Here is a 25,511-nt window from a genome sequence, read left to right as displayed (position 1 = left end):
GAGAAAGAGGATGCGCCCAGTGAGTAGTGGGGGAAAGGATTGGCTAACGTCTATGGCCGGGCGGGGAGGGGGCGGAGGCTTAGAGCTGGCGGAGGGAGCTTGGTTAAACGTTAGGCATCTGAGAAGGGGGTGGGGTCTAATGGATTCTGATCGAAAGGGGCAGTCCCCTGAGCAGCGGGGGCACAGTGAAAGGATTTGGGCGAGATCAGAGGGTGTGGAAGGTGCGGGTTCGGCCCTATAGGAGGTGGAGTTAAGTGTAGTCTTTAAGGGTGGTGCCGAGGCCGCCTCTGCTTGGCCTGGCGGACTAGAAGGGTCGTTGACTAACCTGGGAGATAGGCTGAAGAGGACAGGTTGCAGAAGCCAACCGTTCCGGGCGAGGATTAGCGGTATGAAAGGGTGTGGAAAGTAGAGAGGTGGGGAGCGGTGATTGGAAAGGGCAGGTAGGTCTTAAAAGAGCCAGATTGAGCCTGGGGTTACCTTGTTGAGTGCAAAAGCAAGATGAAGGAGAATCGTATAAAAACCAGCGAGGTCCAGGGGAATGGGCGGACGAGACCAGGTTTCCTCTGTGGCAGAAGATGGCCTTCAGGGGACCAGGTTTCCTCTATGGCAGAAGATGGCCTTGAGGGGCGGGGTTTAGAATGCACAGGAATGGAACAGCGTGAAGGATGCGATCTAGAATAGGGGCGGGGCCTGTAAAGGGGCAAGGATGTGGGGTCCTCTGGACACTCCTGGGGCTTCACCGTCAACTACACCCCTGTTAGACCCGTGCCAGGACCAAAGGCCCTTCAGCCATGACCTCCACCGGCCAAGATTCTTCTACCAAACAACGAAGGAGTAGGCACAATCCTCAGTCGCCCCCCCAGGACTCCAGCGCCACCTTGGTGAGGCCCCAGACGCGCGCTGATGAGGGGGGAGGGAAAGCCAGCCAGCCATGTCCAGACTCTGATCCTTCTCTCTGATTGTCAGAAACGGGGTGTTAAGAAGGGTACTGCGATGCACTCCAGCCCCAATCTAGCAGAGGTAAAGAAGAAAGGCAAAATGAAGAAGCTCAGCCAAGCTGTTGAAGAAGACCTGATCGTGGGGCTTCAAGGGCTGGTGAGAGATGCCTGGCTGCAGTTTGGCCTTCTTTACCAAACAAAACAATTATTTTCCCCACCCTAGACACTATGCAGTGTTTTCTGTGTTGGGGCTCTGAATGAATCTGTGTTTCTTTCCCCCTGCAGGATCTGAACCCTGAGACAAGATTATCGGTTGGTACTGGATTGGTGTTTGATGAACAACTAAATGACTTCCACTGCCTTTGGGATGACAGGTGAGGCTGGGACCTCTAGATTGTCCCCAAAGTAGAACATTTGTACCTCTGCTCCCCTCTCCCCCAAGCAAGAGTGAATCTTTTCTTATTGGAGCCTGTAGTCTGGAAGCAGATGATTTAGGGAGGTGGGGGTCATTCTTGAAAGAGTTCTCTTTAAACCAACACATATATCAAGTGTCTACTGTGTGCCAAGAGTTGGTGATATATGTGAACAAAATGGAGAAGCCCCTGCTCAGCTGATTGGTGAGTATGAGGGGAGATTATTAAACAGCCAACAGCATTATGAAGTTTTTAACGGGGACCAAGTGACTAGGAATTCATGTGTTTTTGTTTTTGTTTTGAGACAAAATCTGACTCTATAGCCTAGGCTTTCCTGGAACTCACTATTTAGCCTAAGCCAGTGTCAACCCTTTGAGGATCTTCCTGTCTTAGCCTCCTGAGTGCTGAGATTACAGGCATGAGCTCCCACACTTGGCCAGAGGTGTTTATTAGACAGCCCTGGAGTAGCTTGCATTTGGAGTCCCAGAGCCTTCCTTGAGGTAGAGACGTTTATGCCAAAACATACTTAAGAATCTGCTCATTCCTTTTGTCTCTATGTTCAAAATATATTATCTGACTTCTCCTCACTGGTCTCCTACTTCCAACCTCCACAGTAAAGCCATTCTTAAAATACTTCAAGGGCAGAGCTCTTAAGGTAAAGTCTGAATTCTTTAGCCTGGCCTCCAAGGTTCCACGTGACTTGGCTTCACATCACCCTTAGTGACCTATTCAGCCAGTTCTTTCCTCATTTGCTTCAGTTCACTTCACCCACACTGGTCTCCTGACTGTTCTTACAGCATGCCAGGCACCCTCTAGCCATGGGTCTTTACCCTTGACTGATCCCTCTTTCAACTTTCCCAACTATTGAGACTCTCACAAAAGCCTTTCACTGGCCAGTACCTCTCTCCCATCTGATCTTAGATACTTCACTAGCCTCTGCCATTGTCTGTTAATCATTACACTGATGTTTACAAATATAGTAGCTATCTCCCGTATGGTGACCAAAGATGAACTAATGGTGTTAAAAGGTTCCGTTTATGGTCTGTCTGCATCTGTTGAGGAGCTAGGGATGCAGCAGTAAACTAACCTGCCTTCAAAAGTCATCAGGAAGAGTGTCAGAACAGCGCTATCCAGAAGAACTAAGGTGGCCAGGAGAGTAAAGCTTGAGTGGAATGGGGTGCTTCCGTTTTTTAATACAACAGCCAGGGAAGGCATTGCTGAGATGTGAATAAAATTACAAGGAGGGCATTAAGGGAGTGAGCCATGGAGTCATTATGGAAAAGAGTGTTCTAGGCAAAAGGCGTTGAAGTCCATGGGCCTGGCTGAAAGGTATGTGTTCAGTTGAAGACCAAGGAGACCACTGCTGGTAAAACAGTGAAAGAGGAGGCATGTGATAAATAGGGCCAGGCTGGCTAGTCAGTGGCACACGCCTTTGATCCCAGCACTCGGGAGGCAGAGTCAGGCAGATCTCTGTGAGTTCGAGGCCAGCCTGGTCTACAGAGTGACTTCCAGGACAGGCTCCAAAGCTACAACAGAGAAACCCTTTCTCAAAAAACAAAAAGAAAGAAGGAAAGAAAGAAAGAAAAATTAGGCTCAGAAAAAGGATGAGGATAGATTTTTTTAGGGCCTTCTAGGTATGATAAATATTTTGATGCCAACTGTAAACAGAGTAGGAGCTACAAAAGGGTTTGAGTAGTAGAATTTTCACCACCGGCTGCTGTATACAGAAGGGACTGTTAGGTGAGTAAGTATAGTAGCAGGGAGGTTCTGGACAAGGTGATGTGACAGACAGCTCAGACTGGAGGTTCTGGTGGCATAAATGGAAGTGGGGACGAAAGTATAAGGCTTCGGGAATGACAAGAAGAAAGGCTGGTGCCACGGGTAAGGAGTGAGCAGCTATGGGGGTAGGGGGCTGCAGAGGTTACTGGAGCGGATTTGCTCCCCAGTGTCTTGCTTCTTTGTATGTGTGACTGCATCTCCACCTCCCCAGCTTCCCTGAATGCCCTGAGCGGCTCCATGCCATCAAAGAGCAGCTGATCCTGGAGAGCCTGCTGGACCGTTGTGTGTCCTTTCAGGTGAACCTCTACCCACCAGTGTTCGGGTGGTGGGCAGGGAACTGGCAGGACCTAGGCATGGCCTGCACTCTAGCCCTTTATTCCTTATGTCTCTCTAGGCCCGGTTTGCTGAGAAGGAGGAGCTGATGTCGGTTCACAGGTGAAACCTTGGGAGCTTGGTAGGGCGGGGAGGAGGATGCCCTGGCCCAACCAGGACAGACTGAATGCTTTGGGAAAGAATCCCATAGACTCTGTGGCCATCCTTGGGCAAGTCCTTGAGCCTCTCTGAATCTGTCATTGCTCAAAAACCTAAGTTCCGGCCCGGTGTGATGATAGATATATATAATGCCATCACTTGGGACCAGAAGACAAGAGAATTGGATTTTTTTTTTTTTTTGGTTTTTCGAGACAGGGTTTCTCTGTGTAGCTTTGGAGCCTATCCTGGCACTCTCTCTGGAGACCAGGATGGCCTCGAACTCACAGAGATCCACCTGTCTCTGCCTCCCGAGTGCTGGGATTAAAGGCGTGTGCCACCAACACCCAGCGAGAATTGGAAATTTATGACAGTCCTCAGCTACATAGCAGATTCAGCCTGGGTTACATGAGACCCTGTCTGAAAAAGCATCTCACCCCCTAAAGAAAAGAAATCTAAGTTCTTCAGGAGAGTCAATATGTGTATCAGGTACCTGACAGCATCTTGCAGATCCTAAGCCTGTGATGGGCTAGTGTTCTTATAGTCTGGTTTGTTAACTGATGGTGTATGCCTTTCAGAGTGGCCAGGAGGCTCCTCCGGGGCTTTAGGAACTCAAAGGAAGAGGCCTGGTACAGTGTGACTCACAGAAAACTAGCTTGGCAGAGAGTATCTGAGCTGAGCTCCAATAGGCAAAAAAGTGGGGGCGGGAGTGAGTCCAATGAAAAGAAGAGCCAAGGAAAGGGAGGAACAGAACCGTTAATAGTATAGCCAGAGGCCTAGAAGTATGATTTGGGAGGGCTGTTGCAGGGAACAAAATATATAACTAGAGATGGGGTGGTAGAGAAACAATAGGGACTGGGGCCTACATCCCAGCTGATCCCCTAGGTTGACTGTGGTGGTCTGATTTGACCAAAGGCCTGGTTTGTAGAAGATGTGGCTGGGGAGGGAACAGGGCTCTAAATCCTATCCCCTATCTTTTGTCCCCAGCCTGGAATACATTGACCTGATGGAAACAACGCAGTACATGAATGAAGGAGAACTCCGCATACTAGCAGATACCTATGACTCAGTTTATCTGCATCCGGTATGCATGAGAACTGAGGTCAGGGTGTCGCAGCTATTCTGGGATCTCCCATATCCATGCCAACCTCACCGTGGGAAAAAGAAGCTAAATAGACAGGACAGTCCTTTCTCATACTTTCTCTCTGACTCTCCATTGTCTCCAGAACTCATATTCATGTGCCTGCCTGGCCACAGGCTCTGTCCTGAGGCTGGTAGATGCGGTCCTGGGGGCTGAGATTCGGAATGGCATGGCTGTCATCAGGTAGGACTCTCAAGCATTTAGCTTCTTACATTTTTATTTTATTTGGTTTTTGGAGATAGGGTTTCTCTGTGTAGCCCTGGCTGTCCTGGAATTCTCTCTGTAGACCACGCTGACCTCAAACTCAGAGATCTTCTGCCTCTGTCTCCTGAGTGCTAGGATTAAAGGTATGTGGCTCCACTGCCCAGCAGCTTCTTATATTTAAAAAAAATCTTTCTACCTAGTGTAGTACATGGAGGTGCATGTCTATAATACCAGTACTTTGGAGGTAGATGTTGAAGGATCAGGAAGTCAAAACTAGCTTGAGCTATATAGTAAATTTGAGGCCAGCCTGGGCTACATAAGTTACTTTCTCAAAAAAAATCCTTCCCTCAAGTGTAAAATTTGTTAACTTGGATATTATGTCTTTATGTGGTGGAAGAGTCAAATGGCACAAAAGGGAGTTCAATAAAAATCCTCTCCTCTCTCCTATCCTTGTGGATTAGCTCCGGAAAGGTAGTCATTGTAACCAGTAACTTCCATGTCCTCTCACAGATAGTCTTATTAGTAAGTAATAAGTATCATAGCCCATTGATTCACAGGTATATATTTCTTTTCTATCTGGAACATCTTGAAATCCAGATGCAGCCAACAAACCATGACATCTCAAGTTTTAGTCAAAGCCTTTCTGTTTTGTAGTTGCTGTGGAAAATCATAGAACATCTCGTCACAGCTAACTTCCTAGAACTGATCAAATGCAGAAGATAGCCTTTGCCCTTCTCAGTTCCTTGTTAATCACCATTGGCAGTGAGCACATGATGCATTCCCTTCCAAACTGCACCTTTTTTCTTGGTTTTTCGAGACAGGGTTTGTCTGTGGAGCTTTGGTTGACCCAGAACTTGCTCTGTAGACCAGGCTGGCCTCAAATTCAGAGATCCCCCTGCCTCTGCCTCTGAGTGCTAGAATTAAAGGGTACACCACCACCACCACCACCACCACCACCCAGCTTCTGTGAATTTTTTGAAACTTAGATGCCTTTGAAAGCTTTCTCTTAATAGTATATGGGTTACAGCTGAGTGAGATGCCATTGTGAAATACACTTTTTAAGTTTGTCACTCCCATGCTGGTGGGCATTTTAATTCTCAGTCATTTGCTGCTTCAAACAAACACCATAACAAATAACAGTGGCACATATATATCACTTTTTACTACATAGGTTTCAGCTAAGCCCATGTAGCAAAATGACTGGGTATGAGAAACTATGTGTGGACAACTTCATTTTCTAATTTTTTTTAAACAGGAGCTTGCTATATATCCCAGACTGGCCTTGAACTATAGATCTTCCTGCTTCAAAGTTTTTGAGTGCTGGTATTACAGGCATGTGCCACAGTGCCAAGTGGGTACATGGGCTCCCTCTTTTTTCCTTCCTTCTTTCCTTCCTTTCTCCCTCCCTCCCTTTGTTTTTTTGGAAGGGTTTTTGTTTTGTTTTGTTTTTTAGAAAGAATTTCACTATATTATGTAGTTGTCTTTTTTTTCTGCCCAGGCAGGGTTTCTCTGTGTAGGCCAGGCTGGCCTCGAACTCACAGAAATCTGCCTGCCTCTGCCTCCAGAGTCCTGGGATTAAAGGTGTGCGCCACCACCTGGCACATGTACATTTTAATGGTTATTTTTAAATTTCCTTTGATGAAAGAACATTGGATTGGGAGTTGAAGCTTCAAAAGCCACAGTTCCTCAGTTGCTGGCAGATTTACAGAATCTATGCTGGAAGAATTGGGAGCATGGGAGGAAGACTCCCAAATCTGTAACCTTCCCTTTCCTGATTAGGCCTCCAGGACACCATGCCCAGCACAGTCTTATGGATGGGTATTGCATGTTCAACCACGTGGCTGTGGCTGCCCGCTATGCTCAAAAGAAGCACCGCATTCAGAGGTCAGCAGCAAATGACAGATGGGATAGGGGTAGCATGGAATGGGGGTACTGAGGTCCTGGCTGCTCCTCTATATTTCACTTGATTCCCTTGCACAGAGCTACCCTCTCTCCTGCTCACAGGGTTCTTATCGTGGACTGGGATGTGCACCATGGTCAAGGAACACAGTTCATCTTCGACCAGGACCCCAGGTATATCACAAGTCCCACTCTAAATACCAGACTACTAACTACTTCTGTCAGGTCCAGCCGTAGGAGTTAGGAAGGAGGGAAAGGCATTCACGTTCATTGAGTTAGCCTGGAACAAGGAAACGTACTGCTTCCTGGTTGTCTGCTGTCCCTAATTACTCTGAAGCAGGAACTGTGGAGTTCCCATTTTACTGTTGGTGAAACTGATCCTTACAGGTTACAAGTCATGCAGAGAAGTAAAAAGAGGGGGGATTTGACTTGGAAGTATTCGGAGGTCTTGTCCAACAATTTACCCCCAAGCTGGAGTGGACCTCAAATTAAAACGTTGTTTATTTTTAATTATGACAGTACTTCAGACTATCTTTAAAGTTAAATAGGGGGCTGGCAAGATGGCTCAGCAGGTAAAGGTACTTTGCCTGACAACCTGAGTTTGATCCCCAGCACCCACATGGTAGAAGGACAGAGAACCAAGTCCTGTAAGTGGTCCTCTGACTTCCATATACATACCATAGCATGCACATACCCACACACATAAACAAAATCAAAATAACTTGACAGTTTATGTTTAAGCCTCGTAGATTTTTATGCATATGCAAATATTCACTATTATTAATAACATAATACCAATGGGATAATTTCCATATGCTCATTGTCAACTTTATTGGGAACACATTTACTATGTTGATGCTACAAAAGCATCTTATTCCTTGTAAAGACTGTAGAGTATTTCATTGCATTGTTGTACTTCTGGTCATTTAATCCTGGGACATTTAAGATACTTCCTAGTTTTTTCTATTTTAGACAATTCTACTATGAATAGTATTATAAATATTTAACTTACATCTTTAGGTATATCTGTATAATGAATTTCTAATAGTGGATTGCTGAGTCCGACAGATCCACATGCTTTAAGGTCTGATATATGCTACCAAACTTTACTCCAGAAGGGTGACAGTTTATCCTTTCTGTAGAAAATGATTAAGTCCTTGACACTAGGGGTATTATATTGTAAATAGTAGTTGTTTTCTCTGGCCTTCCATCCAACTGATTCCATAGAATCTGCTTGTGCTCTTGTGGCCCTTGGTCCCATCTAGATGCTTTGTTCTTTAAACATTGCTTTACTATTTTCCAGCATTTGGTGCTGACAATTGTCTTTTTCACTTCTTTCTGAGTTATCTGTTTTGCTCTCTGAAGAGCTTTAGACTTTTCTCTTTTTCCCATATGTTATCCCACAGGAATTGTAGGTCCTGTTAACTTCTCTTTAGCAGTGGGCTGACATTTTACATTGGCAGCCTTACACCTTCTATCTTTGCACATGTTCTTATATTAGATCTTTGATAATTACTTTATTTTCTCTGTTCTCTCTCAGGCTCCTATTAGATGTTAAACCTCCTGGCTTGATCCTTTATGGGATTTTGTTTTGTTTTGATTTGACTTTTGAGACCAGGTCTCTAGCTCAGGATGACCTATTGTTAAGTGGGGACAGGAGGTATTTCCCTTTGACACCCCAGGGCCAGGGCAAGTAAGTAACTGTCTAGGATTATTCTTATAGTTTTAATTTAATTTTTATTTCCCTTCTCTGCCTTTTCAGTTCTGACTTCCTGCTCTGAACCCTCAATCCTAAAGGATGGTCTGCATTTTCTTACTTTGAACTCCTGCCTCTACCTCCTAAGTGCTGGGATTATACCATGTGCCATCAGACCTGGTTTATATGACACTAGAGAGCTAACTTAGGGTTTCATGCATGCTAGGCAAACATTCTACCAACTGAGCTACATCCCCAGCCCTGTGTGGCTTTTTAAAAAGAAATCTTTACTCCTTAAAAATGACTGTCTTGCCTGCATGTATGTGTGCACTGTGTGCATGCCTAGTACCCTCGGAAGCCGAAAAAGGGCATTGGATTCCTTGGAACTTGCTTTACAGACAATTGTAAGCTGCCATGTGTGCTGAGAATCAAATGCAGGTCCTCTTGGAATAGCAAAAATCCCCTTAACTGCTGACATCTCTCCTCCTGTTAGGCTTATTTCCTGTTTTTCTATCTCTTTTTACTTTTACTCAGTGTCCTGAGAGATGGCCTTAATTCTGTTTGTAAGTCCTCCCGCTGAATTATGCACTCTGATTTTGTTTTTCTTTTGAGACAGGGTCTTACTGTGTATGTAACTCAAGCTGGATTTGATCTTATTCTCTGTAGTTCAGGCTGGCCTCCAACTTGAGACCCTTCTCCCTCAGCCTGCCCAGTGCTAAGACATGATGCTACCCTCTCTAGCTAGACATGCTTTTGATAGGCACAAGCATTTTCTTTCTCTCTCGTTTTTTTATACCCTTTCATTCCTAAGCTTGTTTTTTATAGAATAAGAATTAGCCGGGTAGTGGTGGCATACACCTTTAGTCCCAGCACTCGGGAGGCAGAAGCAGGTGGATCTCTGTGAGTTGGAGACCATCCTGGTCTACAAGAGCTATTTCCAGGACAGCCTCCAAAGCCACAGGGAAACCCTGTCTTGAAAAAAAAAAGAAAAAGAAAAAAAAAGGTATTAGAGCTGGCCTGTGGTACCACACTCAGGAGGCAGAGGCAAGCAGATCTCTGTGAGTTTGAGGCCAGCCTGGGCTACAGAGTGAGTTCTAGGACAGCCAAGGCTACACTGAGAAACCCTGTCTCAAAAAATAAACACCAATAACAACAAAAGAATTAGAAGTGCCTTAAGTTTTCTTCTATTCCATGTTGTTATGTGTCTTCATTCTGAGGCTAACTGAATTATCTTCTTGGTTCTTCTTTTTGTATCGGTGCTTTTCCTCAAATGTCTTCTTTTGGCTATTTATACCTTAAATTGAAGGGCTGGTCTTCAGGCCATGAGATTACTGTGCTGTGCTATTTGTAGATCAGTGTTCCTAAAAAGCATTTCCCTAGAATGGAAACAGAGGATGTCTGCTGATATAGATCTCAAGTTTAGGGACTGTGGGGAAAGATCCAGGCCCATTAGGTTGGATTTTGTAAATACCAGGGAAAAAAAGAATACCTCTTTTTTGGGGGAGTAGAGGGTACACATCTTTTATTTAGTTAATTTTATTTTTATTTTTATTTTTTTATTTTTTGGTTTTTCGAGACAGGGTTTCTCTGTGGCTTTGGAGGCTGTCCTGGAACTAGCTCTTATAGACCAGGCTGGTCTCGAACTCACAGAGATCCACCTGCCTCAGCCTCCCGAGTGCTGGGATTAAAAGCGTGTGCCACTACCACCCGACAATTTTATTTTATTTATTTATTTATTAGTTCTAGTTAGGGAACAAGTTTGTTTCACATGTAAGTCCCTTCTCCCTCTCCCTCCCCTCACCCCCATCCCTCCTCCCCCACCCCCAACCTACCCCCAACCCCATCCACCTACTACTCCCCAGGCAGGGTAGGGCCCTCAACAGGGGCTCTGCAAATTCCACCAAATCTTCCTGTGCTGGTCCTGAGCCCTTCCCCATGTGTCCAGGGCCAGAGTGTAACCCTTCACGTGGCATGGGCTCTCAAAGTCCCTTCTTGCACTAGGGAAAAATACTAATCCACCACCAGAGGCTCCCTGGAGTGCAGAGGCCTCCTTATTGACATCCATGTTCAGGGGTCTGGATCAGTCTTGTACTGGCCTCCCCAACAGCATCTGGGGTCGATGTGGGCAATTTTATTTTTGTATGTATGTATGTATGTATGTATGTATGTATGAATGTATATATCTAAGTGCATGTATGTATGCCATGGGTGTGCATGACTCTGCAGATGTAAGAAGTGGGAGTCAGATCCCTTGGAACCGGAGTTACAGACAGTTGTGAGTTGCCATGTGGATGCTGGGAATTGAACTCAGGTCCTCTGGAAGAGCAGCCAGTACTCTTAACTGCTGAGCCATCTCTCCAGCTACTCACGTATTTTCCTAATCTAATCTCTGGCTTTGTCATCACTACTATTTTAATACTTAACTAATTTTTCTGTTTTTATCTTTTTAAATTTCTTCCACTTGTGTTCTTGATTCTGCTTGTTTGTGGCTTCTTGGATTAAATGCTTTGACATTAATAAATTCATTGGCCATTTTTTCATCCATATCTACACCCACTACTCTACTCCTGTTTTATTTCTGTATAAATTCTAGAATGCATCTTTTAAAAGTAGGGTTTTTTTTTTTTAGGAAAGGTATTACTCTTTGGAGGTGTAGCTCAGTGGTAGAACTGTTTCTATACTTTTGGGTTTGGGTTCCATCCTCAGCATTTAAAAAGAAAAAGCATTAACCTCAGTATCATGTCTAAGAAAATTAGTAAGACTTTTTAAATGAGCTTTTTGGGGTAGGGGGGTAAAATATGGTCTCATTATGTACCCTAAATTATTCTTAAATTTGCAATCCTCCTGCCTCAGCCTCCTGAGTTCTGAGATTATATATGTACATCCGTATAGCTGGCACCTTTACTATCCTTTCCTTTGCATGGGATGTCAGAAAGGTAAAGAGTAAACCTATTCTATCAGTCCATTGTTATACTTGAAGTTGGTTGAACTTACTGTAAAATATCCTTTTTGGAGTCTAGGGAGATAGATGGCTCGGTCAGTAAATTGCTTATGAGGACCTGAGTTTGAACCCCAGAACCTGCATTTTTAAAAAAGTCCGGAATGGTGGTACACACTTATAATTCCAAGTACTGGATGATGGTACACACTTATAATCCCAAGTACTGGAGTAGCAGAGACAGGCAGATCATGGGGCTCACTGACCCAGAAAAACCTCACCTACTTGATGAGTTCCAAGCCAATAAAAGACCCTATCACAAAAAAACAAGGTGGATAGTTCTGGCGTAATAACACCCAACGTTGTCCTTTGACTTTTATATGCCACACATACATATGAGCACACACACAGCTACTGGGCTGTGTAAAGCCCTCGATTCTATACATAGTACCACACACACCCAAAATGAATCAATAAAAAATAAAATCCTCTTCTGTTTAATCTATAAGCCGAGTTTCCTTGGGTACTAGTTTTTTATTTGTTTGTTGAGACAAGATTTTTCTATATAGCCTTGGCTGTCCTGAAACTTACTATGTAGACCAGGCTGGCCTTGAACTCATAGAGATCTAACTGTCTCTGCCTCCTGAGTGCTGGGATTAAAGGTGTGCACCACACTCGATGTGCTAGTTTTTCTGTTCTCTGACTGGGAGCTCTTGTGGAGTTGGGTTTCTTAAACTCTTTGCTTATTTCTTCCCTGAGGAAAATTCTTATTCTCCAGTGTAACTATTTTCCTCTACTCATTACTTTGCTTAAAGTTTGAAGTGAATATTTACCTGTCAGCGTCCGAAATTTAAAATAACACACTCAAAGAGAATAATCCAGATTGAGCATGGTGGTTCTCTGTGTGTTCCAGAACAGCCAGGGCTACATAATAGAGACCATGTATCAAAACCCAAACAAAAAATCATGCTCTACCCACTCAAAGACTAGAGCTTTTTTGTTGTCTTCTCATACATTATATCCCTACTTCAGTTTCCCCTCCCACCACTCCTCTCCATCTCGCCATTCCCCACACGCCTCCCCTCCTCCCCAGATTTCCTACTCCTGTATTTCCCTTCAGAAAAGAGCAGGCCTCCCAGGGATATCAGCCAAACACAGCATGACAAGTTACAATGAGACCAGGCACAAACCCAGGCTGGACAAGGCAACCCTGTAGGAGGAAAAGGGTCCCAGGAGCAGACAAAAGAGTTAGAGACAACCCCATGCCCCATGCCCACAAGAACACCAAGCTAAACAACCATAAGATATATTCAGAGGGCCTAGCATAGAACCATGCAATTCAGGCTCATTGACTGTCACTTCAGGACTAAAGCTTTTTATGTGGATTTCATTGTCCAATTCCAACATACTTTTCCTCAATTTTAAGTATCATTTTTATGTCTTAAATTCCACAGCTTTATGTATGATCAACATGAAGATGTCTCTCTTGAATTAGTCTAGATTCTTTGGTCACCACTATTTTTCATATCCCATAAAAAGGAGGGGAGGATGCTGCTTTAGCGTCCTGGAACAAGGCAGGGTGTAGTTGATCAGATAGATGATAACTGGATAGACAGATGGACAGATAAATGATAGATTATTCATTTTGTTTTCCTCAAGCAGAGTTAACCCCCAAACTCTCTGTGTGCTTTCTGTTGTATCATGTCCTTCTAGTCTCAACTTGACTATTATACCTTTTTTTTTTCTTTTTGGTTTTTTCGAGACAGGGTTTCTCTGTGGCTTTGGAGGCTGTCCTGGAACTCAGTCTTTTAGACCAGGCTGGTCTCAAACTCACAGAGATCTGCCTGCCTCTGACTCCCAAGTGCTGGGATCAAAGGCGTGCGCCACCACTGCCCAGCTTTTGATTATTATACCTTTTTAGCCAGAATCTGTTCATCTTGTCTTTTCACCCAGAACATGTACATATGTCCTCTCAGTCCAAAGGTGCAGATTTTATCTTTTTTGTCAGAGCTTGCACATTGCGTCTTTTCAGCGTCAGTTTGTGTGTTGGTCCCTCTCAGCCCTACGGGCACTTTCTCACCTATGAAATACAAGTGGTAGAGGTGGCTTTGTGATATATTAAGGAAAAAAGAATGTCCTTACTGACTTTATGGCAGCCTTAGATAGCATCTTTTACTTTAGCTTTACACACAAAACCACGCCCCATCTTCCCTCATTCCTGGCCTTCTGCATCTCTCCACCTCTTTCAGTGGAATCACTAAGTTCCCCAGCATGGACTGGAGGCTCTTTGCAGCCCTAGCTGGCTTCTGCAGATAAGTTCCCCCAAGACTCCCATGAACCTCCAGTATTCAGTGTTGTTATTACCTTGGGATAATAACAGTGGCAGGAGTGATTAGAAGACATGACCTAGAGTTTCTCACAGGGTCATCATTGCCCAGGTTCTTGGGTTGACTCAGTAGCTCTTGAGACCTTAGACTTGAGTCTGAAATTGGGTGGACACTGAAGAGGCAGCAATATTTACTGACAGAAATTCTGGTGGGAGATCAGTCAATGTGTAGGAAAAATGGGTGAACCACGGGGGGTTAATGAATGGGGAAATGAATAAGTTGGTAAATGAATGGAAGGGTAAACTAATGCAAGACTTGAGAGTATAGATTGAAGCCGGGCGTTGGTGGCACATGCCTTTAATCCCAGCACTTGGGAGGCAGAGGCAGGTGGATCTCTGAGTTCGAGACCAGTCTGGTCTACAAGAGCGAGTGCCAGGACAACCTCCAAAGTTCCACAGAGAAACCCTGTCTCCAAAAACAAAACAAAACAAAAAAGTACAGATTGAAAATTGGAAAAACTTAGAGAATGAATTGAGTAGTTGGTAAAATCACCTTGTTGAATTAAACCCTGTAGCTGTAGGTTGGAGGCCTTAAGTTTGACTCTTCAATTTCCTTATTTTTTTCTATGCTGGAGATTGAGTTTCCACATGCTATGCAACCTCTCAACATTTCTTTTCTCTGCCTCTAGTGTCCTCTATTTCTCCATCCACCGCTATGAGCAGGGTCGGTTCTGGCCCCACCTTAAGGCTTCTAACTGGTCCACTACAGGTTTTGGCCAAGGCCAGGGATATACTATCAATGTACCTTGGAACCAGGTCAGTGTCTTCCCACCTGAAGTGAGCCTAGCCCTGCCCTCCCACCGACTCAAGAAAGGTGCCTGACTGTCCATCGTGTTTCTGTGTCTGCAGGTGGGGATGCGGGATGCTGACTACATTGCTGCTTTTCTGCACATCCTGCTGCCAGTTGCCTTTGAGGTCTTGGAGATCCAGGAAATTTAGGGGTGAGGGGCAACACTGAGGGATGACCTGTGAAGGAGGGTGTTCTCACATAGTCTGTTCCCTTCCTCAGTTTCAGCCTCAACTGGTCCTGGTGGCTGCTGGATTTGATGCCCTCCAAGGAGACCCCAAGGTAAGGCAGGTTCTCGGGTTTTAGGTAGGCAAAGGGGAGTACACTGGCCGGGTGTTGGTGGTGCACGCCTTTAATCCCAGCACTCGGGAGGCAGAGGCAGGCGGATCTCTGAGTTCGAGGCCAGCCTGGTCTCCAGAGCGAGTGCCAGGATAGGCTCCAAAGCTACACAGAGAAACCCTGTCTTGAAAAACCAAAAAAAGGGGGGAGTACACTGAGCTTTGTGTTCCTGCAGGGAGAGATGGCCGCCACTCCAGCAGGCTTTGCCCACCTAACCCATTTCCTCATGGGTCTGGCAGGAGGCAAGGTGATTTTGTCTCTGGAGGTGAGTAACTCACTTTTATCAAACTCTAGATCCTAAAGGGCTTAGAATTTTTATATTTGTTTATTCATTGTTTGTATGTACATGCACATACGCTATGCACATGTACCATGATGTATGTGGTCAGAAGACAACTGTGGGAGTTGGTTCTCTCCTTCCACCATGTAGATTCTTTTGGGGGATTGAACTTCGGTTATCAGGCTTGGTGGCAAGCCCTCTTATCCTCTGATCCAACTCACTGGCCCACTTGGAGGCTCAAGAACAGATCTTTTGGGCCTTGGGGATGGAGTTAAAAGGTAGAATGCCACAGGCGGTGGTGGCGCATGCCTTTAGTCCCAACGCTCAGGAGGCAGAGGCAGGCGGATCTCTGTGGGTTCAAGGCCAGCCTGGTCTACAAGAGCTAGTTCCAGGACAGCCTCCAAAGCTACACAGAGAAACCCTGTCTCGAAAAACCAAAAAAAAAAAAAAAAGGTAGAATGCTTAGCTAATATATAATATATGTAAGGGCTTCCATTCTTAGGACCACTGAAAACAAAACAAGAGCTTTCATGTATATAAGAAGTTCCTGGGGGCCAAAGAGATGCCTAGTGGTTGAGAGCACTTGCTGCTTTTACAGAGGACCTGGGTTCGATTCCCAGCATGGTGTCTTGCAAGTAGGCACATGTGTGGTACACATATACACATGCAGGCAAAACATTCATAATCATAAAGTTAATTGATTCTCAATTTTTTTTTGTTTGTTTTTCAAGACAGGGTTTCTCTGTGTAGCTTTGGAGCCTATCCTGGCACTCGCTCTGGAGACCAGGCTGGCCTCGAACTCACAGAGATCTTCTTGCCTCTGCCTCCTGAGTACTGGGATTAAAGGCAGGTGCCACCAACGCCTGGCCAATTCTCAAAAAAATTTTAATGTGCTTTTTTTTGTAAAGTTGTTCCTTGCTTGGCCTTACTTCTCCATAATTCCTTGGTGCCTCTGCTAATCACTTTACATCATTGTCCAGTAAATTAAATGATGTCACCATCTAGATTTCTTGTTGTTTGACATATAGTATGCACCCAAATATTGTTACTGTTATCAGTATCCTTCCCTGTTAATATATGGCCCTCTGCTTGCCTCCCCCAACAACTCCTTCCCCAGGGTGGCTATAACCTCCATGCCCTGGCTAAGGGTGTCAGTGCATCACTCCACACTCTTCTTGGAGACCCTTGCCCCATGCTGGAGTCCCCTGGTGCACCTTGTGCAAGGTAAGCCTGGGGGAAATGGGAAAGGAGAGCTCTTATTGCCTGCCTGGGGGCCGTTTCATCACATTTCTGCTTCCCTCACCCCCAGTGCCCAGACTTCAATCTCCTGCACGCTAGAAGCCCTTGAACCCTTCTGGGAGATCCTTGTGAAATCAGGTAGGAGGTGGGGGATGGGCAAAATCAGCATCAGACATGGAATAAGCTATTAGGAATATTCCCTTCCAGAACCCTTCTTTTTTGGTTTTTTGAGACAGGGTTCCTCTGTGTAGCTTTGGAGGCTGTCCTGGAACTAGCTCTTGTAGACCAGGCTGGCCTCGAGCTCACAGAGATCCACCTGCCTCTGCCTCCCTTGGACTAAAGCATGCGCCACCACCACCCGGCACCAGATCCCTTCTTGCTTTCCTGGGATGCCTTGGTGGGGATGGCTGTGTGGGTTTTAGGCCTTTTGTCTGGGCCACATTTGTCTCGAAATATGATGGGATCCAGATTCAGCAAGTAGGGTAATCTGAGCCCCTCTTTATAGTCGAGCCCCAGGAGGAAGATGAAGTAGAGGAAGACAGGGTGGAAGAAGAATATGAGGAAGATCGCTGGGAGGCTGCTGGACTGCCAATGGATACATGGCCAGTGCTACAGGATCGCACTGGGCTGGTCTATGATGAAAAGATGATGAGTCACTGCAACCTATGGGACAAGTATGTAGTCAGAGGGCTGGAATGAGTTCTGGGATCACTCATCTCAGTTACTGAACCCCTGGTTCTGGTTTTCCCCCACTACTAGTCATCACCCTGAGACACCTCAGCGCATCTTACGGATCATGTGCCACCTGGAGGAGGTGGGCCTCACAGCACGCTGCCTCATCCTACCTGTGCGGCCTGCCATGGATGCTGAGCTTCTTGCTTGCCACAGGTCAGACCCTGTGCCAGGGCTAGACCAGGTGCAGGTTATAGGGACATTCTAGGGGTAGGGCCTGGGGCTCTCCTCTAAGGTGGGTGGAGCTATTGCTCACCTACAGAGGTCCAAGTTCTTATCTGGGGATGTGCTCATGGCTAGTTGTTCCTTTGTGTCTCCAGTGCCGAGTATGTGGATCGTGTTCGGGCCACAGAAAAGATGAAAACCCGGGAGCTACACCGTGAAGGTGCCAACTTTGACTCCATCTACATCTGCCCCAGCACCTTTGCCTGTGCGCAGCTTGCCACAGGGGCTGCCTGCTGCCTCGTGGAAGCTGTGCTTTCAGGACAGGTGCGTCTTCTGTGGGTGCCAGTGCCAGTGCAGTTTGACTGGAGAGATGAGGTCCTGAGGAGACAGAAAGAGAGGACCACCTGCTCTTACTTAGGTGGACAGAGGCAATGGGAGAGTGTGCTGGGAGGAGCATCCCAGAGTGACTCCCCAACTAACTGGTAGAGTAGACAAGAGAAAGGGAAGGGAAGAACGGAAAGGCCAAGAGGGAGGGCCAGAGATCCAGTCTTCCTCACTGCTCCTCTCTGCAGGTGTTGAATGGCATTGCAATAGTGCGTCCTCCAGGACACCACGCAGAACCAGATGCTGCTTGTGGTTTCTGCTTTTTCAACTCTGTAGCTGTGGCTGCTCGACATGCTCAAGCCATTGCTGGGCGTGCCCTGCGGTAAGAGATCCCCACTGATCCCCCAAACCTGACCTTTGAAGGGACCTGGACACTTCTCCTGCCCCCATTCAGTCTTATGTGGCAGATCCATGGTCCAACCCCAGGAGCTTTCATAGAAACAAGGAAGGGTCCACCGGGCAGCACTTGACTACAAAAGAGACAGGAGGATTGTATTAGTGTCACCAGATCATTTCATCTAGATGCTTGATAAACTAGGATCCTGGGTATTCTACATTCCTGATCCCTAACAGGTAATTCCAACAAAACCCAAGCCCAGGCTACCGGTACTTACTCCAAAAGACTTAGGGTTTGGCATGTGACATTAGTCAACCAGTCCCAGAGCCCTATTCCCTAGTCAGTCCTCAGAAGAGACTAGGACCTAGCCTCAAGTACTTGTTTAGGCCCATAGTAAAGCCCTTAGAAACCAAGGTTAGACCTTTAGTCTTAAAATGATGGCCAGTGCTTTCACAAGATACCCGTGGTCCTGCTACCCAGCAACAAATGCTTCCGAAGACCTCAGGAGTCTAGCTAGCCAGAGCCCTCCCTCTCCTCGAGCCCTCCCTCTCCTAGCTGCTAAAAGGAGCTATTTCCCTCCCCAGGATCCTGATCGTGGACTGGGATGTTCATCATGGTAATGGAACTCAGCACATGTTTGAAGATGACCCCAGGTGAAGGATGGGACTATGGGCAGAATGTGGTGTGGGAGGGTGCTGCACCATATTTGCAGGGATGTTTGTGGCCCCTAACTTATTGTGGCCCCTTTCTCATCCTACCCTCTCCCCGGCAGTGTATTATATGTGTCCGTGCACCGGTATGACCATGGCACTTTCTTCCCCATGGGGGATGAGGGTGCCAGTAGCCAAGTAGGCCGAGCTGCCGGTATAGGCTTCACTGTCAATGTGCCCTGGAATGGGCCCCGCATGGGTGATGCTGACTACCTGACTGCCTGGCATCGTCTGGTACTTCCCATCGCCTATGAGGTAAGTAAGGCTCTGGTCATTATGTGACATCTGTGTAGGTGGCAGCACTTACCTGCCTCCTCAGCATGTGTGTTTGAATACAAGGTCATTTGGTGGCTGTTGGGACAGAAGTGGCAGTGACAGCCTCATGTATCTGTCTGTCTGAGCATGCACATATGGCTGCATGTGAGTGGCCTCTCTGTATGACATTTTATATGTGAGCAACTGTCTTGGCTGTGTATGTATGCATGTGTGTGCCTCCTGGATAAGTCTGCCAATGTGTGGGCATGGTTGTAAGGGTATCCGTAAGAGATGCTGTCTCTGTGAAACTGTGTGTACAAGGGAGGTAGGAGGTTGAATGCATGTGTATAATGTTGCACAGTGCCGGTTATCTTTCTATATGTGATAGGTGTGATACTGGATGCCAGCCACTCAATACTGCTGTCTTGTGATAGCTTGAGAGAGATCTTCTCAGTGTTGGAGGCTATAGTGAGATCATCATCATCATGTCTGGTTGACTGGGTCCAGATGTCTATGTGTTGGGTCTCCCTGAGTGCTCTGACTCCGGGTTGGCCTAGCTGTGTGGCCAACCTGGGGGCGTGTGTGTGTGTGTGTGTGTGTGTGTGTGTGTGTGTGTGTGTGTGTGTGTGTGTGTGTGACTGACTCCATGAGGACGCAACTCTGCCAGTCTGGACTTAGGAGTGTGCTTCTGGATTTGCATGCATGTGACTATAAACAGGTGGGAGAAACTAGCCTTCATGTGTCTGTCCAACTGCATGCAAGTGATTGCCCCCTGTGGGCATGAGCAGAGTGTGCATAACTATTATAACTGTGGTGACTGTATGCAGCACATTGTGCCTGTGCAGGGGTGGCTGTGTCTTACTTTCCCCGTAAGAAACCAAGTATATATGTGGAACTGGTGTGAGTTGCAGTTCTGCCAGTGTGCGTATCTAAGATTGGGAGTGGGGGTGTATGACACTCATATTAGTATATATGATGTATGGGCCTAGGCCCTTGGTTCATGTCAGACTAATTCTACCACTGAACTACCGGCTCTTCGCACTAGTTCGTGTTCCCAACCCTAACCTAGCCTTAACAGGCTGTCCACGTCTGCTCCTTATTTTCAGTTCTCTGTTCTCATAACCTCTAGGTTCTGAATTGCATTTCCATGCCTTCGTTTGTCATTGTTTCCATCACTTACTGCCTCCCAAAGCCTTCATGCTGTGTGTCTCTTCTCTCCTTACTGCAGTTTAACCCGGAACTGGTACTGGTTTCAGCTGGTTTTGATGCTGCACAAGGGGACCCACTGGGGGGCTGCCAAGTGACACCTGAGGGTTATGCCCACCTTACTCACCTGCTGATGGGCCTTGCCAATGGCCGCATTATCCTTATCCTAGAGGTAACTCTCTTGATCCTTCTTTCCATGGCAGGAGGGCAGTTTGGAAGGGTTGGCTATGTCAGTCTTAGAAAGCTTACTTGTCGGAACAGCACTGTGAGGTAGAGTCTGTTTAGCTCATGTTCCTCTCAAGGTCAGAGGGACCAGCTGGTTGTAGCGGCACATACCATCCCAGCACTTGGGAGGAGGCAGGAGGATCAGGGTCATCCTCAGGTACATATCCAGTTTGAGGCCAGCCTGGGCTACATGAAACCCTGTTTCAAAAGCCTGCCCCCCAAAAAAGAAAATCAGAGAATTGAGTGGAACATTAACTAGTGTGAGGTTACACATTTAATAATGGCAGAATTGAGACTTGAACATTTAGCTCTGGTGGTCTGCTTGTCACCACATCTGAATTGTTCCTAACACATTAGAGAGACAAAGTAAATTCACTGACCTTTTGTAAGTGACTGGTGTCCCCACCCTTGTGCCTGGGTTTACTGATCTACAGATGGGGCTGGCTCATTATGGAGTCATTCCTGGTATACAGTGTACACTTTAAAGATGCTGTCTTCCTACTGTTACATCTTTCAGACATTAACTTAACCCTGTCAGCAAACTTGGGTGCTGTTTTCATAGATGAGGACAATAAGTCACAGGGAATTTAACTGGTTTACACAAGGTCCCACCTCAGGTTTGCCCAGGACTGATGATGGAAGGTTAAGGTTAGGGTTGGGAACACAAACTAGTGCGAAGAGCCGGTAGTTCAGTGGTAGAATTAGTCTGACATGAACCAAGGGCCTAGGCCCAATTCCTTGGTATTACTAGCACCAACATGGACTATTTTGTCAGCCCAAGTTCAAATGCCAGCTCTGTTTCTTCAATTGCTATGGCCTCAAACAAGTCTTCTAGCTACAATGGGCCTTGGTTCCCTTATGTGTAAAAGGAGTAGAAACAGGTTTCTATCAAGGAGGAAAAAGTTCAAGTTAGGAGATCAGACAGAGAGAATAGTAGTTGTTCCTGTATGCTTTCTATGATGTAAGGCTAAGGATTCCTGGACAATGTGAAGACAGGTATGGTATAAGGGCATTTCTCTGTATAAATTGAGCATCTGTCATTGTGAGGATTGTGTTAGCATGGATAAAATATTTAAAACAGGGTCTAGCTCACAGCAAATAGTAAATGTAAGCTATTGTTTATTAATACTATTACCAGTATTACTATTGTTATCTTGCACCTGACAGTGCAATTACATTCCCCAAAAAACACCTCACACAGTGAGTCCTGCCCATTGTACAAATGTGTGTTACACTCATTTGTTCCTGGTACCACCCTGCACTCTAGACTTTTAGTACCCTAGAACAAGGAGGAGAACTAATTGGAGAGCCAGGATATCTAACCTTCCAAATTCCCGGATGAACTCATTGTACCCTTCCCTCTCCTTTACAAAGGGTGGCTACAACTTGGCATCTATCTCTGAATCTATGGCTGCCTGTACCCATTCCCTCCTTGGAGACCCACCACCCCAGCTTACCTTGCTGCGACCTCCACAGCCAGGAGCCCTGGCCTCAATTACTGAGACCATCCAAGTCCATCGCAGATACTGGCGCAGTTTGCGGATGATGAGTGAGTGGCTGGGCGTTGCTGGTGCACCCCTTTAATCCCAGAACTTGGGAGGCAAAGGCAGGCAGATCTCTGTGATTTCAAGGTCAACCTCTGGTCTACAGCTAAGGCTATACAGAGAAACCCTGTCTTGAAAAACCTAAAAAAAGAAAAAAGAGAAAAGAAAGAAGAAAAAGAAGAAAGAAAGAAAATGAAAACAATAAGGGAATTCAAAGAAGGGAGGGTGGATTAGAGGCAGGAAAGGGAGTGGTGTCCACACTCAAGTATCTTTTCCATCATTCCAGAGATGGAAGACAAGGAAGAATGCTCCAGTTCTAAGCCCAAAATGACCAATCCTGTGTCACCTATGGGAGTGACCACACCAAAAGAAGCAGTATCTGCAAAAGAATCTACTCTGGGCAATGCTAAATCAGAGACAGCTAAGGCGGTGCTTGCTCAGGACCAGTACTCAGAACAAGCTGCTAGGGAAGCTACACTGGACCAGAAAACCTCAAATGAGCCTGTGGGAGGAAGTACTACGGACCAGCATGCCTCAGCATCAGCCACAAAAAATGTACCTAACCAGACCACCTCAGAGGAGGCTGTGGGAGAAACTGAGCCAATCCAAATTCCTGTAGCCTCATGCGCAGACAAGCAAACCACAGAAGCTTCCCCTATACAGGGAGCCACAGCCCAGCAGGCCCCTGACCAGCTGACTGGGAGACTCAGCACTTTGACACTACGAACTGGAGCTCAGGTAAAGGCGGCTACACCAAGGAAGAGGGTAGAAGTGGCAGGGTGGCAGGGGGGGAGTGGGTGGGATGGGGGGACAGGACGGACTGGGCATTCTCACATACATCTTTTCCTTCTGTTTCTAGGAGGCCCCTGAATCTGAGGAGGGCCTACTAGCAGAAGCAGCTGGAGGTCAGGACATGAATAGCTTGATGCTGACGCAAGGATTTGGGAACTTTAATGCCCAGGTAAGCTCAGGGAGAGCCTGGGCTTATGGTTGCTGCTTCTTATCCATTCTTGCCTCCAGATAGGAGCATGTGATGTGTGTGGAGAGGTGGGAACTTTTCCTTATTCAGTTTTACCTACCCACTCTAGGATGTATTTTATGCTGTGACCCCACTATCCTGGTGTCCCCATTTGGTGGCAGTATGCCCCATTCCTGCAACAGGCCTGGATACATCTCAACCATGTGAGACCTGTGGAACGCTGCAGGAGAACTGGGTGTGTCTGACTTGCTATCAGGTATGGAGCAAAAGAAGGGAATTGGGTAGAGGTTGGCTCAGCAGCAAACTTCACCCAAGCAATTCCAACTCTGACTTTTCAACCTCAGGTGTACTGCAGTCGTTATGTCAACGCCCATATGGTCCACCACCATGAAGCCTCAGAACATCCACTAGTCCTCAGCTGTGTTGACCTGTCTACCTGGTGTTATCTCTGTCAGGCTTATGTCCACCACCAGGTGAGCCTGAGCAAGGTGTTTAAGCCGTGTCCACACAACACCGTCTCCCTCCACCCCATATCCCTACTGCCATTTGGTAAGAGGAGAATACAGACCCCTTTGCATGGCTGCCCCATAAGTATCTGCAGGAGTATAAGTAGTCTATGAGATGCAGTAGTTGAGGCCAATAATGGTGACAGCCTCTTTGTAGCTAAAATAGAGCCACCTTCACTTTCACCTACCTTGTCCTTGCTTCTTCCTCAGGATCTCCAAGATGTGAAGAGTGCTGCCCACCGGAACAAGTTTGGGGAGGACATGCCCCACTCACACTAAGTCTCAGAACATACTGCTGCCTGTTTACCTTCTGAGGCCCCAGACAGAGCAGCTTAGTTCACTGCAGCCTGTACCTTGGATGAGGGTGGCCTCACTTAAACCTATCCTGAATATCCTTTGCAAGGTGCTTCTTTAAGTGCAAACCCTTTTAAACGGACTATAATGTTCAGTTGTAGATCTGCCCCTGCTCACTGCCTGCTCGAGGAACACCATTGTTCTACCCCAGAAAGGAAGAGGGACAACTTAGTAGCCCTAAGAAGGACCCGAAATCACAAGGATGACATTGAAGGGCACAAATGGCAGTTATAACAGGCTTGCATATTTAATAAAGTTTAAGTTGTTAAAAACCTGAAGAAAGCTTTTTTTTTTATTTGGAAAAAACCCTCATTTCTAGCCAGCACAACTGATGGAAGGGAGGGGAGAAGAGAGCTGGGGGGAGTCTTCGTCAAGTCAACTGTCCATCCATTGCCCCCCCCCAAAACCCTAAAATCAAGGCAGGCAGCTAGATTGGCTCCCCTGGAAATTATAGAATTCATGAGAAAATGAGTGCCCTTAATAGAAGTAGGAGTCTCTCCAGGCATGGTGGTGCACACCTTTTATCCCTAAACTTGGGAGTTAGAAGCAGGTGGAACTCTGAGTTCAAGGCCAGCCTGGTCTATATAGCAAAGTTCTAGGATACTCAGAACTACTAAAAACAAAGACAAATGAAGTCTCAGCCTGAAAACTGTCAGGAAGTAGCTTCACTGGGCCTGTTTGCCCATCTGTCTCATTGACTTGGTGAGGGTAAGGCTCAATTTTAACATGGATATAGTGGTTGTGGTTGGCATCCTGAGGGAAAGAATGCAGTGCCATTTACCAGAGTTAGATAACTAGAGGACTTTTCTGGAGTTTAATTCCACATCTGGAAATTCCTTTGGCTGATGTTTAGGAGTTTTGTTGATTGTCACCTGCTGATCCCAGAGACTTACCTAGTCAAAAAGAAAAGAGCAGTTTAGATAGGATCCCATAACTCAGGCTGACTTCAAACTCTGATTCTGTACATCCTTTTTTTTTATGTGCATTGGTGTTTTGCCATGGTTGTCACGTCCTCTAGAACTAGAGTTACAGACAGTTATGAGCTGCATGTGGGTGCTGGGAATTGAACCTGGGACCTCTGGAAGAGAAGTCAGTGCTCTTAACCACTGAGGCATCTCTCCAGCCCCCTATACATCCTTCTTAAATTTTATTTGTATGAGTGTTTGGTCTGCATGTGTATCTCTGCGCCATGTACGTGTCTGGTGTCACAGAGGCCAAAAGAGTGTGACAGATCCCCTGGAACTGGAGTTACAGGTGGTTTTGAGCTGTTATGTAGGTGCTGGGAATCGAACCCAGATCCTCTGGAAGAGCAGTCAGTACTTTTAACCACTGAGCCCTCTTTCCAGCCCTGACCTTGTACTTTTGAGCCTTCTGTTTCCACCTCCTTACTGCTGGGGTGATAGCAGGGTGCTACTTCATACATTTTAGGCAGTGCCTACATGCCTCGCAAACACTACCAACTGAGCTATATCACAATCCAGTCCAGTGCCTTTGGGGAAGTATTACAAATGCCTCACCATACTTGCTCAGAATTCTAGCCTATGATTGTCATAGCTGCAAGAGAGTCTGAGGGATTTATAACTTGCACTTCTGCCTCAGGTCAGGTT

The 25,511-nt window shown here is 46.3% G+C and overlaps 1 protein-coding gene across 2 annotated transcripts; it reads left to right on the top strand.

The window, feature by feature from the left end:
* The first annotated feature begins 130 nt into the window (after window positions 1-130).
* Hdac6 (histone deacetylase 6) lies at window positions 131-24,182 on the top strand. 2 transcript variants are annotated; one of them, XM_027433317.2, is made up of 29 exons: window positions 131-221; window positions 762-881; window positions 967-1,095; window positions 1,224-1,312; window positions 3,342-3,426; window positions 3,525-3,565; window positions 4,586-4,682; window positions 4,825-4,922; window positions 6,723-6,827; window positions 6,948-7,016; window positions 14,492-14,618; window positions 14,712-14,777; window positions 14,872-14,931; window positions 15,164-15,253; window positions 16,386-16,492; window positions 16,578-16,645; window positions 17,013-17,181; window positions 17,267-17,395; window positions 17,560-17,728; window positions 17,977-18,110; window positions 18,710-18,778; window positions 18,898-19,090; window positions 20,319-20,468; window positions 21,896-22,070; window positions 22,352-22,803; window positions 22,925-23,026; window positions 23,154-23,300; window positions 23,389-23,517; window positions 23,761-24,182. In XM_027433317.2, the coding sequence occupies exons 2-29, from the start codon at window positions 792-794 to the stop codon at window positions 23,827-23,829; spliced, it is 3,408 nt and encodes a 1,135-aa protein (XP_027289118.1). In that variant the 5' UTR covers window positions 131-221; window positions 762-791; the 3' UTR covers window positions 23,830-24,182. The 2 variants fall into 2 exon arrangements, with proteins under 2 accessions (XP_027289118.1, XP_027289117.1); XM_027433316.2 differs by lacking the exon at window positions 131-221 and adding an exon at window positions 228-386.
* The last annotated feature ends 1,329 nt before the right edge of the window (window positions 24,183-25,511 follow it).

The sequence above is a fragment of the Cricetulus griseus genome, chromosome X (assembly GCF_003668045.3).
Source record: "Cricetulus griseus strain 17A/GY chromosome X, alternate assembly CriGri-PICRH-1.0, whole genome shotgun sequence".
Classification (NCBI taxonomy): Eukaryota; Metazoa; Chordata; class Mammalia; order Rodentia; family Cricetidae; genus Cricetulus; species Cricetulus griseus.
Note: the sequence above shows the minus strand (reverse complement) of the source record. Positions and strands in the feature narration are given on the sequence as shown.

Bases quoted from the DNA above. Each gene is read 5' to 3' on its own strand.
- Hdac6 (XM_027433317.2), top strand. From the start codon at position 792: ATGACCTCCACCGGCCAAGATTCTTCTACCAAACAACGAAGGAGTAGG. The intron at 1,313-3,341 runs GTGAGGCTGGGA...CCACCTCCCCAG, and splicing joins CACTGCCTTTGGGATGACAG to CTTCCCTGAATGCCCTGAGC. The intron at 23,518-23,760 runs GTGAGCCTGAGC...CTTCTTCCTCAG, and splicing joins AGGCTTATGTCCACCACCAG to GATCTCCAAGATGTGAAGAG.